This window comes from Lingula anatina, chromosome 3 (genome assembly GCF_051362555.1).
Source record: "Lingula anatina isolate TDL-2025a chromosome 3, LinAna3.0, whole genome shotgun sequence".
Classification (NCBI taxonomy): Eukaryota; Metazoa; Brachiopoda; class Lingulata; order Lingulida; family Lingulidae; genus Lingula; species Lingula anatina.
The window spans coordinates 28339881-28354997 of record NC_141769.1 but is presented as its reverse complement, the minus strand read 5'-3'; the positions used below and the strand labels follow the sequence as shown (position 1 = coordinate 28354997).

The following is a 15117-nucleotide window of genomic DNA, read 5'->3' as shown; positions in this document are numbered from 1 at the left end:
AAGATATTATTACAAAAAAATGTTGAAATGAATTCATTAACCATTGGTAAGAAGGGGAAAATTGCCATTTACCCCGGGAAAATTCATTTTTTTTGGCCAAAATGACCAGTTGTTATCCTTTTAACTATTATTTTGTTGGTGGATTGAACATTTTGTGAAATTATTTAGACATATTTTCAATCTTTTTATGGATTTGTTCATTGTCATACTTCGTTATCACATCTCATTTTGTTTGCATGTCACATCAACTTTATGTAGTTTTGTTTTGTTTTTAAATCATACTGTACAAGTAGAAATCATGTATGGGTTTTGTTTTTATATAAAGTATATCATTTATATCCTTATATTTTATTGCCTCTTCCCTAATGTGTTATCATTTTGTGTATGCATGGTCATTGTGATTGTTGTTGTCCTTCCTCCAGGCACCAAAGACTTAACCATCATACACCCTAAAGACACTAGGACAACCAATAGCAGGGAAGGACCAATAATTAAAGGCTGGTATCATTTATTAAAGCTTGTGTACAAACTAGCCATGCAACCCAGGGTGTGCCTGAAAATTTGTTTGTTGTGACATATATCAAGTGATTGTTACCCAGGGTGCATGGCTGGTAACCACAGGCTATTAACCCAGTGTCCATGATAACCAACTGGAACTATTAAACAACTGTCTTGTCCACCAGAGCTCTGTTGGTGTGGTCAAGAAGCTCTGACCAATGGTTGGGAGTTTCTTGGCGTGGGTTAACCCTGTAACCTCAGTATATCACCCTGAGTTTCACAGGTGTCCTGAACTTTGCCTGTTTATTGTCAGCTGTGTTCAGAGGCACCCTGATAATAGAGAAGAGTTTCCAGTGATTTCTGGGTGCATTCAGAACAGATAATCCATGGACTTATTGATCCGCGGAGTAAATATGGCCGACTCGACATAAAAGAAGAGCTGACAAATCTACTGAGGGTGTCCCTGCTTTCAAATGCGCTATTAAACAAATTAAAGCATGGGTCCAAGGGTTTAATTCCTAGACCCCTACAAGGATGGTGCATGTGGAGACAGGGAGACCATCAGTGGATAAGTTGGCTCTGCTTAAAATAAATGTTGGTTGGCCATTTTTGTTCTGTGGATCTGTTAGTCTGAATACCTTCTCTGAAACCCTGGGTAAAATACAGTATGCCCGTTGTGAAGTGAGATGAACTAACCAAAATAACTGTATGAATGGGGAGGGGGGTTAGATTAAGGCATATATTTTCTTAACATAGAGTATAAACATGGATTTTAGCCTCCATTACTAAGTGTATGCCCCTCTTTTTTTGATAAGCACATAAAAATTACGAAAGTGATGTATGTCATTTAAAAACTTATGTACTAGCAGTTAGAGTGTGATGTGTTTGTGTTACTTTTAATAATTTTTTGCTTTTTTTGTGATAGATTTGTTCTGATTTTGCTGCTTAATGTATTGACCAGAGAGAGAGAAAGAGAGAGAGACTGTTCTTTACTCTTTATTGCTTTTTGAGTGGTGCACTCAGCATGTACAGCTTCACCTGGATGCCTCTCTCTATCTCTCACCCACAGCTTCTAAACACATGTAATGGACAGATAGGTCTGGCTTCCTGCTTCAGCAACTGTTTCAATTAAACCACTAATAACTACACTGCACAAGTCCCAATGAAGCTGGCACAGGATATATTCCCCAGGTTATATTATGATGCATCAATTTATTTATTCCATCTCAGTGTTTCACCATGCAGTAAGGCCAGGGTACGTATAAATAGTGCCCTTATCCTACTTGTTTGAAAATATTTTAAAGTTTCAGTTTCTAATCCTGTTGGTATTTTCTGAGAGTGCAGTGGGATTGTCCCTGCCTGAAGTGTTCCGCCCATCCCACCTTCGAACACTGTGCACAATCAAGTTCAGTGAATCATGTCTTTATCAAGACTGATAAATTTACATGACTGGTTGTTTTTTCTCGTCATCAGCCTTACAAATTGCAGTAGTAGGACAGAATTTTGTTTCCGTAATCTGACTGTCTGAATCTGCTGCTTGGAATATTATTAATATTTTTCCATTACCTCTCACCATTGTACACATACAAGGTCAGTGAATCAGATGCTTGACATAGCACATATTACTGATTGACACAGACACTGAATTCAAGGAATCAGAGACTTGTGCTAGGCATATTTATGTTCAAGCAGACATGGTGAGATGCCTGCTTAGCATGCTCTTCATAGCTCTCAATATCTGTAGGTCACAGGGGGCAGACGGCTGGGAACAGCTGTGGATTCTCTTGGCAAAAACCTCATTCAGAGACATCTGGTGGCAATTAACTAATTTACTTGTTTTGGAACTGCTTTTGTAGTGAAATTGCCTGTTATCCCAGTTGTTTGAAATGTTTGAGATTGCAATTTCAGTTTAGTGGTTTCAAGACTTTTTTTCATGTTTAGCCTACTTGCTGTGTACTTTTTGTCAACAGGTTTGAAAAATTGGGTACCATATGCCATGTATTTCAGCAAAGAAAAATGAAAATAAGATTGTACGTTTCTTCATATCATTTGAAAGTTCCTTTCTTAACTATTTAAAGTAAATTTCACAGCAATTATCTTCTTATTTTTTCAAGACTATTAACATTTGCATTATTGTAAAAAGACAAAAAATATATATATATAATAATACAGAGGATAACCTGTTAATTTTGATCAGACTAAAAAAAAAAAAAAAATTAGATGTGTGATATTTGTGGAATGACAATAATTTTACGTAGAATTTTACTGTCAACTTTGTCTTCATTTAGTTGAGTCTGGTTTTACAGTCACATCTAACTTAATGCCGCATGTGTTTATGTATCAGCTCAGCCATTCACATCTAACACATTCTGACATTAAAACTGCGCATAGCATACGGTAGTCCTAATATTTACAACATCCTGGACTGAGGTCTGCAGTGGTTCTAACAAGGCAAAGTATTTTGTCACCATTTCGGCAGCATTCCAAACAACTTAAAACACATGTCTAAGGAAACATACTGGTAAATCTTCTGTCCCTTTGTAACGTTAGGCCATATTAATGGTCCAGAGACCAAATGTACCATATAGACCACGTTTTGTTTTCCTTGATATCACTGAGCGTGCATTTTGTATTGTTATATAATTGTGCTTGCTTAAAAAACTAGAGACGGAAATCAAACAGACTCAAGCCAGCGATATTATACAAACAGATATCAGGGGCAGAATTTTTCAAGTTTACATTGAAGTTGTCTAATTTTTCTGTCGGAAGCCAGTCAAAAGTAGTGGATGGATCAACAAAGATACTTTGGAAGACTGTCAGAAAATATCTCTGGATCTGCCCCTGGATACCACATTTTATATGTTAACTTAGACCTGAGGATTTGAAGGTAGACCACAATTGTGAATGTTTTTATATGATATAAAACCAATTGTTGCTGAGCTGAACTTGTGGTTAAACTGTTTTATATTTTACTGGTTTAGTATGCAAACCATGCAACAGATAGTCATGTACGTTATAACTTTAGGTCATTGTTAAATTTATGACCAACTTTTGTGTTTGGAGTAGGAATTACAATGTAATACTAAAGATCAAGTCTATGGAATATGAAGCTGACATGAGTGAAGATCAGTTTTCAGATCTTTTTTTGAGCTCCGCAGATAATGTTACGTATTTTTTGGGTATGTAGATTTGTACTTGCATGGAAAATGTATGAAGTTACATTTGATTTGGTGTTATTATTCATTGAACTAATGAATAACCTAAGATCTAATATACCGTTTATTAGATCTTAGGAATAACTAAGTAACTCCAATAAAAAATTTGACACCTTTATTCCGTTTTTCAATGAGTTTTAATGAGAGGCACTGTTCCTGATATTTCAAAAATAGCTGTTAATTTTTTAACAAAAGAAGGGAGAAAGAATGATAATTTTCGTGTCATTATGGTGTTCTGACTGTTTTTACCATTTATTTGTCATTTCCAAAGTGAGAAAAAAAAAAACAGTGTATTTTATCACCATTTATTCGTTTAAACTTGCTATTCTGCTGTTATTTTTGCCTCTTTTCCAAAAATCTTGCAATTTCATGATTTTAAGCTAATTGTAGCAAGTCTGGGCTGTCTTGGATTATTTCCATTAGGATACTATTTGGTAGGTGCTGGCAAAATACCCTAGACTAACTGCCAAACCTGGCTGGCCTGTTGTATGTGTGTTCACACTGTATTATTCAAAGCAAACCAATCCCTTGACACTCCAAACATGCATACTAGTACTAGTATATCAGAGGAAAATTTGTTGATTCATTATATTTTACAGACTTAAAGCCCCAGTCAGGGGCAGATCCAGAGATATTTTCTGACAGTCTTCCAAGTTATCTCTGTTGATCAATCCTCTATTTTTTACCATCTTCCGACAGGAAATATTAGATACCCGTCAATGTAAACTTGAAAATCTGACCGTCTTCTGTAAAACCCAAAGGACGGCCTAAATCTGCACCTACCAGTACCCCAGCTCCCCCCCTCCCCACCTCCACTACCACCACTTCGTATTTTTACCCAGTCTTTCATGATGTCCATCCACATGCCTCTTCAAACATACATGGAAGCTGGATATTATGAGTGGTGTTATCCCTAAAATAGAGTGCACAGGTTTGACTAGTATGAACTCCGCATTCAGTCTACATGATGGCAAACTAGTGTCACATAGTCCCATGGCGTCAGCTGCAACATTATACGCCCCTTGGTGACTGTTGGTATATAGGTATACACATTATGTCAAGAGCGAGAGAGAGAGACTGCATTTTGATGTGTAACAGCTTTTACTAATAGTACTGTAGCATCAGAGAGGAAAAAGAATGAGAGGAAGTAACTGTAGATATTTAGTGTAGTGTTTCGAGTGGACTGTTCAAACACAGGGTATAGATGCATCTCTCAGGTATAACATGTGCTTTGTACTGCAAGAGCATTAGAAGTGAAAAGTTTTGATTTAGCAACTTACTTATGGAAATTGGAATCCTATTAAAAGATCTATCACTTTTTTTTTTTCCAAATGACCTTTTCACCTGTTCAGAGCCAAATAATATTTGATATTTTATCAATGTGATATGGATTTGACATAAAAGTAATTAAGCTAGAATTATTATGCATTGTGTCTAAGTAAGACTAGTCATTCAATTACATTATCGTGTCTGGCATTAAGGAAGTTTCAAGAGTGTATATTAACTGTAACATTTTGTTATTTTCAGAGGCGTTGCTGCAGACCCGTCCCCTCCCAGATGCCCCCTTGTTTGAGGGCAGCCTCAGCTCAAGATGGACGTCAAAGGAAAACTTATTGTCCTTCACACAGGGCGAAGAGGATCCAAACTTATTTGTGGCTCTCTATGATTTCTCAAGTGGTGGGGAGAATCAGTTATCTCTAAGTAAAGGTAAGGAGAATGTTCTCATCACGAATGCAAGGGTCTGGCAATAATGGCAGGTTGCTTTTATGATGCAGTATTTATGCATTTTAATTGAAGAAAAGTTTATAACCTTTTCACTTCAAGTGTTATATCTTAGAATGTGTTCCCATAACCTTATCATAGTAGCAGGATCGATCTATCTCATTGGAATTCTCGCTCATGGATTATATATGTATAAATTCAACTCATCTTGCAAGTTCTAACATATGATAATTGCTTAATGATAGCCATTTGCTTATTAGGATCTACACCTCCAGGCAGAATTCTGCACAAATTAATCATTCATATTATATTATGTATTAATAATAATCAGTATAAACTTAAATGGAAGTTTCTCAATACATTTGGAAGTGTGTCAGATGTGGTAGACACCTGGCTCACATGCTGCTGCTAGGGAGGAGCACAGTTACCTTTATACAGAGCAAGGCCCCTGGTCACTACATATACACCATTTTACATGTATAAATTATGATGCACATTAAAACACAGTTGCAGGGCCTGAGTGGGCTGTTAGAAGGCTCAAGACGTGGATTTTAAATTAACTGTTTTTGTATATGTGTGTTGTGTTTTGTAAGTGGGCCAGGTGAACACAAGAGGAAAGAAGATATTGCTTATGTCTGTAACATTATGCTTGTTATTCTTAGAAATTTCCAGTGGACCAAAAGGAACATAGGAAAAGATTTAAAGAAATAATTATAAAAATAATGAAAAACATTGAGAAGTAAAGATAAACTCTTACCTTTGTAAGTTTGGGAAAAAACTTCATTATGTCTGTAATGCTTTTTATTCTGCAAAAAAAAAAACTCTAATGAATGCCATTGGATGAAATAAAAAGACCCCCAAAAAAGTCCAAATATGCTGAGTTAAAGAAAAAAAAAAAGGAGAACTGACCTGGCACATCATGAAACAATAAACACCTACAGCACACTACAGAGTGATGTATCAGTTTGTTGAATCTGACATTATATGAAAGAGATTTGATTATTTGTTGATTCATAAGTTTGCTTTTAAAGCATCCGTTATGTAGCCAAGTAAGAATTTCCAATAGGTTGATAAGGTCTATGAAATGATACAGTTCTTTGAAAAAGAAATAAGAAATCGGCACATACCAGCTTGTTAATCTCTTTAACCTTAGAAAATGAAGGTGTTTCTAATTGATGATTGATAATAACATTTGATTATCATATCACTTATGAAAATCATTGGCTAATATGAAAGAGTCACCAAGGTGAGTACACCAATCAAACCAAAGATCAGCTGCCTCTCATTATCTTGTCAACACCTTTTGCTGTTACCTGTGCAATTACTCCCATCACACAAGTACATGTAGTCAGAGACACCAGGATTATGCAGCATAGGGACCAGAAAGGATGCAGTGGTTAAGAATTGTGAAAAACAACTTGGTGTTTGAACTATGACTTTGTATTGTATGAAAGAAGTGCCAGGGTGATGCAGGAAAGTTAGATGGTGGGAAGTCTGGTTGAAGTTAAAAAGCTTGAACTGAAAGTACATTGTTGTGAATGGGGATTTTTAAATACAAAAACTCACTCATGAAAGAATTTTGTGCAGATTTTATCAAAGTTGTTAAGTTTTGATATGATTTAAAAAAAGATTCAAAGGATAAAAATTTTATCAGAATAGTGCCAAAACTGCTGTCAGATTTTTAAAATGTAAGTAAGCCAGCATTAATGGCGGATGCAGTGTGTGTTAAACTGCAGCCAGGTGAGGAAGGGCACCTGCGTGCTAGACACTACAGCTGGCCAGAGGAAATTATACACAGCAAGACAGGAACAGAGAGTGCAATTAAGTCACCACTTATATTAGGGACCTACTGGAATCTCAGAGATAACACTTGAATTTATGCCTTTCATGCAAGTGGGGGTTGAGCTGGAACACATGGAGCAAGAAAGTTTTGAAATGTTTTGAAGGACCGAGGAAGAGTTTGAGATTTTAGATTTATGTGACAGAACATAAGTGCAAATACACAGAAATCATAACTCATAACTGACACGGTTTGGTTCTGAGTACTGCTGAGATGTTTTAGATGAATATCTATGGTCAAGTGAGCAGAGTAGAATCTAACTACACATGATTACTGCTCTCTGCCAGGTAGAGTTCTTCTTCCATGAAAACTTTGCTGTGATAGGAGCTAATGCGTGACATATGCCCATCTGGACAGAGATTTAATGTATAGGTATACATACATGCACTAATTAAGAAATATTTGGTGCTTGCTATGCAGGTAGTGTATATGATATGCAGGTAGTGCAGATTGTTATTGGCTCATCGTTGACATTACTGGACCATTGCTGTTATTTGTGTACGTAATTTAAGACTGTCATCACCTTGAAGACTCCAGTTTGACCTCAGCAGTGCATTTTAAAAAGTTACTGAACTTTCAGGGGCTTTAATTGTCGATTAAGGAGCTAGAGGCTTTAAAAGGGGATGGAGGATCAAGTGAGTAATGAACTAGGAAATTTTTTTAGTACATGAGTATATGAGCTCTAGGACACCATATCAAAACATAACTGGTATCGGTTCTATTCCTGTATGTATACGGTACAGATTTAAGGAGTGGAATGATTGACTGATTGGCTTGGTGATCCACACCTAATGCAGAGATGGAAGATTAAAGATTGTAATCAAACACAAAGGGTAATTATCTGGCAGGCCTAGCCATACTTCAGCATAGCTCAGGAACCTGTAGTCTGATCTCTGTGCTGTGGCCTCGGGCAGTGTGAGCTGATGTGGATTTTATGAACTCAGAAACAATAGATTAAAGGTACCCTGCCTGGGAAGGCAGCTTTGCATATGACTTGGGATATGTTCATACGTGGTGTACCTTTAATATGTGCTGTACATTTAAACCTGTTTGTAGATAGACATATAGCTTTTTCAGGACAGAGACAGTGTTTTGTTCCATATATGTACAGTCTAAAGAACAACACAAAACACTGTCAAAGAGAAAAGCTTTAGTGTATGGCTCCTGGTACTTTAAAAGATTTGGTGTGTTGATTACAGAGGGCCAACTTGGGAGTCATTGTGTTTTAATTGTGAACACCAGGTGACCATATCTCTGTTCAGGGACAGCATTGCTTTGAAGCATTCACTTTGGCAGGTGCTTGCTTAGATCATTACAGTGATATCCGTCAGTGATCAGTGGTCACCAGGGGCTGCAATTAAAACTTTTGTCCAGTATCTTCACAATACTCTGATGCTGTAAGGTAGTGACCACTGCTGGACATTGAGCAAGAAGCCAGTGACAGCTACATAATATACCCGGTAGCTTTCTCAGCAGTACAGGAACATTACAGGGGAAGGGCAGGAAGCCAGTGGCCTAGCTGTCCAGGATGTAGCTTGACCAGTGAGTGACCACACACGAAATACATGAATCAGGCTGCTGACTATGTTGAGCTCTATATGAGACCAAGAGTGATGCTGGAGCTTAAACAGGATTTGTATTTTTGATCTTTTTTTGCTGGTTTGCCATAGCGGGATAGAAGGGAGAAACTGGAAGAGTGGCCAGACTGCAATTAAGATACTAGTATTTTCAACCAGATATTCACTATTGTGCATCAATGCTGATATGCTGAGGTGGAGGAAAAGTGCCTGAATACTGTCATAGCAGTACCCATATAGAATTATGCAAATTTGGCTGAGTGTGCTAAGTATTTAATCAGACCGCCCATGTTGTAGTAATAATTAACTTGAAGGAAAGCTGCAAGAGTGGTGATTGAAGATTCAAGGAAATAGTGACCAATCTCATGATAATTTAAACTTGTGTCATGTACAAGATCACCTTAAAAGGTGGCATCACATGTGCATTCACTCCAAGCAAGCACATGAATATAGACGGTGAACTTTGTGACAAGACACATCACACTGCTGTGAATAAATTCCTGGGATTATCAGCCTGCATGTGTCCCGCACAGTATTTGTGATGTCACAGTCAGGATATTTTCACAAGAGAATTACACACCTAGCCATGCAAGCATCTACAAAGTGTTGTTCACCCTCTATGTGACCTAGTCAGAGTGCGGAGGAACTGTGCCTTAAGGATTTTATAGTTTTTAATCCAGATCCATGAACATATCGAGGTATTTTATTGTGCACCATGGGATCATTTAGTAGAGGTATGTGTGTCTGTGTACAGATGTCTCGGATAGCTCTGGGATTTATTTGTACTCTCCGTGTTAGTTTTAAATCAGTAATATTCTTATGTACCATAAAGTTACACCTGCATCTTACATGATTTTTATGTTTGCACAATACATACATAATGGCTTAGTAAGCATAGCTATATAAAATGTTTTATTGGATTTTGTTTTGTGGATATGCAAAATTTATGAGTTTGACATCCGTTTCTTCCTGCACATGCGGTTGTTATCTATATGAAACACTACAATGTTGACCCAAGATTTTCTGGAAAATTTGGGAAGTAAAGTTAGCTGAAAACAAAATTCAACACAGTAAAGCATGTAATGGTGTATGGAATTTGGCAATGTAGATTTTTTCAGAAGGTTGAGAATTTGCATAAGTGCCAAGCACTGTTAAGTAAATAGCTTTCCAACATATCTCTGCCTGTTTGTTACCAGGTTTCATTTTTACAACATTTTTATACCTAACTTAAAAATTATTTTATCTTTGATGTCACTCAATTGACAAATAGACGACCCCCCCCCCCCCCCCCCCCAGCAGAAAAAAAAACAAACTTTGACTGTTGCTGTGATGTGACATTAGGTGACATGTTGATTTTGCCTTTCCCGGAATGCAAAATGCCAAAAAGTCATAAAATGTAGACCATTTAATTAAAAGATGAAGGAAAAGTAAATTGTTATATATTTATACAGTGTATAAATCAACTTTTGTCACCAAATGCTTCCAACAAACAATCTAATTATATGTTCCATACTTGTGTGTTTTACATTTTTTCTTGTTACTGTTAAGTAAGAACAGGAGAAAAAATTTAACGCAGATATGACATAGGGAGGACATTGATTATGTTTTGATGTATATTGTGTTTCCTTGTTTTCTGTTTATTTCTTCTCAAGTAGAATAAGTGCAGATTTCCAGATGTGACAGAGACAGAAAATAAAATGACTGGACACCCAGAGAAAATGTGTTTTACCTATTGATAATTCTTCTTCATCATATTTCCTTAACATCTGTTTTAGGAGAACAAGTGAATATCCTAAATTAAGACTACTTATTTTTTTGTTAATGTCTATTCCAGGAAAACAAGTGAAGATCCTAAGCTATAACTTCTTCTTCTTCTTCTTCATTTATTTATTTATTTATTTATTAATTTATTTTTTGTTCATTCATTCATTCATTCATTCATTCATTCATTCATTCATTCCAGGAGAACAAGTGAAGATCCTAAGTTACAACAAAGGGAGAGAATGGTGTGAAGTCCAGAACAAAGCCAATGCCTTGGGCTGGGTGCCCAGCAACTACATCGCCCCTGTCAACAGTTTAGACAAATTTTCCTGGTACCATGGCCCTATATCCAGGAACGCAGCAGAGTATCTACTTAGTAGTGGGATCAACGGGAGTTTCCTGGTGCGCGAGAGTGAAAGTAGTCCGGGCCAGAGGTCCATATCTCTACGTTATGAAGGAAGGGTGTATCATTATAGGATTAGTGAAGACAGCGATTCTAAGGTAAAATTGTGTACACCCAGGAAAAAGAAATCCTTTACTTGCTATATTAGTCCAATACAATAAGGCCTAAATGAAAGGTGTAAGATAGACTGTGCCATGTTTTATGAGAGTCCTGTTATTTTGAAACAACTTACCAGAGCAGAAATGCATAAACTGTGACAAGTTGGCAGATGCTTTATCTGCAAACTGGAGCATTGATGTGGGAAAATAGTTACAACTAGTATCACCAGTGAAAAACTAATGTAAGCAAGCTATTATTTATCATTTAAAGAAGTTCAGTGACTTAAAGATGTAAATATGTAATGTAATGTAAACACGTCAGGTATTTGATAAGATTACATAGTGTATGTATTTTCATAAGATTGAGTATATCAATATTTACTAATGAATTTAGTCACTCAGTTCACTGTAATGCTTCACCACATCACCTTTCCAGGTGTATGTCACCCAAGAGCACCGCTTTAACACGCTAGCGGAACTGGTGCATCACCACTCTATGCACTCTGACGGTCTGATCACCACCCTGTTGTACCCAGCTGCTAAGAGAGACAAACCTACAGTATTCGGCCTGAGCCCAGAGCCTGACAGGTGGGAGATAGAGAGAACTGAGATACAGATGAAACACAGACTAGGTAAGGCTTACTGCCCTGATGATTGTTAGGTGATTGTTGTTAAGCTAAATGGTATTATTTACCACAAGTAAAGACGTATGGTAAACCGATATGACTCTCTGGGGTAGCGATAGCAATTTTTTTCACTTAGCCAAATCATCTCTTTTTTGTCAATTTGTTATCCAAATGGCTCAAATGAGTCAAATTAAGCCCTTTTTGTTTAGCCAGTTTACAGCAGTTTTAGCATTTGGCTAAATTGGCGAGTGTTAGCGCTACCCCAGACTCTGTTAGGGGTGTTGGGAAACCCTCTTACTAACAGAATTATTCCTATGCATTTGCAATAAAATTCCAGTTTTTGAAATATTTTTTTCTGTTTTCCTATTTTCTGTTGAGACTCACCAGTGCAGGACTAGACTTACTTTTGGTAGTGTTTGAGTACTGTATCTGACAAAGAGGTGGAAAAATTAAGAATCAGCCAGTAGAGATATGCCAGGGTCCAGATATCAAAAGAGAAAATTAGCCCAATCGGCAAACAAAGAGGATTTGAATGAAAGAAAAAAAGTGATAATTATGAAAATGATAATTAGTAGTGTTAGCTCATCTTTATGATATTTCTGATGTGTATAAAACCATGCTATCTACTTCAGGTGGAGGCCAGTATGGGGATGTATATGAAGGTGTGTGGAAGAAATACGGCAAAATTGTTGCTGTCAAAACATTGAAGGTAAGAAAAAGTACATATACTGATTGTATACTTATCAAGTTTGCCTTTAACAGAATATATACAATTTTTGGATGGCAAATGGTAGTTTGTTGTGGAGAACAGAGCACCTTTTTAATTGGGTGAAACATCTGAAATCTATAGAAAGGCTGCAGAATGTATTTGTATTTTAAGTGAGTGGGGTTTTATCTGTGTTTATCAAAATGATTGGAATTTACCATGTAATTAAACCCCTTATCATCTTGGTTATAATATTTGAGTGATATCTTCCAATATTTCATTATAACAATACACTATACTGTAAAACTGTATTACAAAACAAAGCAATTTACGATGATTATTTCTTGATATCATGTTACATTTATTTCCATGTAACGTTTTGAAGTTGAACAACTCTGGATGTGAAGATTTGTTTATTCTTTGTTTGTTTCTTATAGGAGGACACCATGGCACTGAAGGATTTCTTGGAAGAAGCAGCCATTATGAAAGAAATGAAACATGAAAATCTTGTCCAGCTCTTAGGTAACATGGCAGCTGTTTTCTATACTTACATTTGAGTGACTTGACAACATGTAATGTGTGCATTGAGGCCACAGTTTCATTGATGCCAGAAAGATATGCAGGGTTTTAATAAGCATTCTAATTCCTTTCATTAGTGTATACAAAATCTCCCAGTACCATTACTCCATCTCCAGGAGAACTGCACAGTATCTAAACAATAGCAGGATCAATAGACCTTTCCTTAATTTTACATTATTTCCAAACCCTACACAGTACACTCTGCATCATTCAGACACCATAGGACCAGGAAATCCCTTTGAGTTACACAGAGATTCAAGTTAGGCAATGTTAAAGTTTATTTCAGTTAATACCCAAGAAAAAAAATCCATGCTGTCAGATTTTTTCAAGATATACAATAATTTATTTTCTTAAGTTATGAATTATGCTGAGTCTACTCTATATTTCCTTGAATGTACAGAAGAGCAATTATGTTTGAAGAGTATTGAAACGTTGCTTACCCTTATCTAGTAATCTAATAAGTGTGCATAAACTTTTGTCACACCCTGTTGTATCTTACCCTTACAGGAGTGTGTACCAGAGAACCCCCATTTTACATCGTTACGGAGTTCATGCCCAATGGCAATCTGCTGGACTTTCTGCGGAACTCCTCTCAGGAGAGCCTGGGACCCACAGTATTACTCTACATGGCAACACAGATAGCTTCAGGGATGGCTTACCTGGAGGACAAACCTTTTATTCACAGGTGGGTCAGTTTGTTCATTAAGTATGATGTCATATATGGTGGACACGGGTTTTGCTTTTTGAAGATGAATATTGATGAGTAAAAAAAATGAAATATGCAGACACCACTGTTAAGCATTTTCCATTTTTTATGGTTGAATTGAAATGATATTGAACAGATCATAATAATTGTTCCTTGTTTAATATTCATCTTGACAGTTATTCTTTGTAACGTTATTTATCCAAAGATATTTTAACTGGTTTAACATTCAGTAGTATATATGACTTCTGAATCAGAGACATTACAGTTAAAACTGTTTCGAAATAGAAAGCCATCTGTTGACAGAATATAAATAAATGTCCTGGTGTTGACATCTAGTGCTGATAATTTCAGAGATCTTGCTGCCAGGAACTGTCTTGTTGGTGAAAACCATTTGGTGAAGGTGGCAGACTTTGGACTGGCTCGTCTGATGAAGGATGACACCTACCAGGCCCACGCTGGAGCCAAATTTCCCATCAAGTGGACTGCCCCAGAAGGACTAGCTTATAATACATTCTCCACTAAGTCTGATGTTTGGGGTAAGAAGGAACTTCAGTTTTTGCCATTTAAGTTTTGGAGATAGTCTTGATGTAATAATGCATCAAAAATTGAAACTGTAGTTAACATGGAAATTAAAAAAGAGTCTGTTTAGATGTCCCACTTAAATACTTTACTAAAAAGTGAACTAGCAGATATGGCTTAAAATGTAGATTAAAATGTTTTTAAAAAGGAAGTTGGCAAAATAAAAAAAAAAAAAAAGAAAGGAGAGAGTGGAAAATGTGACTTCTCCTTGCTCAAAAGTTGCCTCTGTAGTTAATGTGGTATAATATGGCCTACAGTGTGATTTGTGGGAGTTTTTGAAGTTATGAAAATTTCCTGTAAGTATTTTACACTTCATTGGACATTTCTTATCTTATATATGAGGCAGTGATGTTTACAATTGAGAAAAAAGTTTGTATAGTGTATGGAACTCAGTTCCCCTTTACCTGTCTAGCATGATTTACAAGCCATGCAGTTGCCTTTAGATTGCACTTAGATTTAGTTGGTCAAATTTTGCCTCAATAAAAAAAGGTATTTAGTTTTTGTATGTGTTTAATAGAACATGTAACTATATAATGCATACGATTTTACCATGTCTTACTTTTAGCCTTTGGGGTTTTGCTTTGGGAACTGGCAACGTATGGCATGTCGCCATATCCTGGAGTGGATCTCTCAGAAGTTTACCACCTTTTAGAGCGTGGTTACCGCATGGAGAGACCACAAGGATGTCCGGAGAATATTTACTTACTGATGAGGAAATGTGAGTTCATTGTGTTAAATGTGCTGCAATCAGTTGTGAGAGTAGATTCCTAAGAATATTGACTTACCAATGAGGAAATATGAGCACAT

At 36.6% G+C, this 15117-nt stretch overlaps 1 protein-coding gene across 3 annotated transcripts in view; it reads left to right on the top strand.

The window, feature by feature from the left end:
• LOC106171084 (uncharacterized) overlaps positions 1-15117 on the top strand; it is a 29454-nt gene that overhangs the window by 8198 nt on the left and 6139 nt on the right. The window contains exons 2-10 of one of the 3 annotated variants that reach the window (XM_013551215.2): positions 423-497; positions 5241-5420; positions 10816-11114; positions 11551-11746; positions 12373-12449; positions 12884-12968; positions 13533-13710; positions 14083-14267; positions 14876-15028. In XM_013551215.2, coding sequence (XP_013406669.2) covers positions 423-497; positions 5241-5420; positions 10816-11114; positions 11551-11746; positions 12373-12449; positions 12884-12968; positions 13533-13710; positions 14083-14267; positions 14876-15028 — 1428 coding nt within the window. Of the gene's footprint in view, positions 1-422; positions 498-5240; positions 5421-6659; positions 9587-10815; positions 11115-11550; positions 11747-12372; positions 12450-12883; positions 12969-13532; positions 13711-14082; positions 14268-14875; positions 15029-15117 lie in introns of those variants that run through there. The other 2 variants (XM_013551217.2, XM_013551219.2) reach the window with 2 other exon arrangements.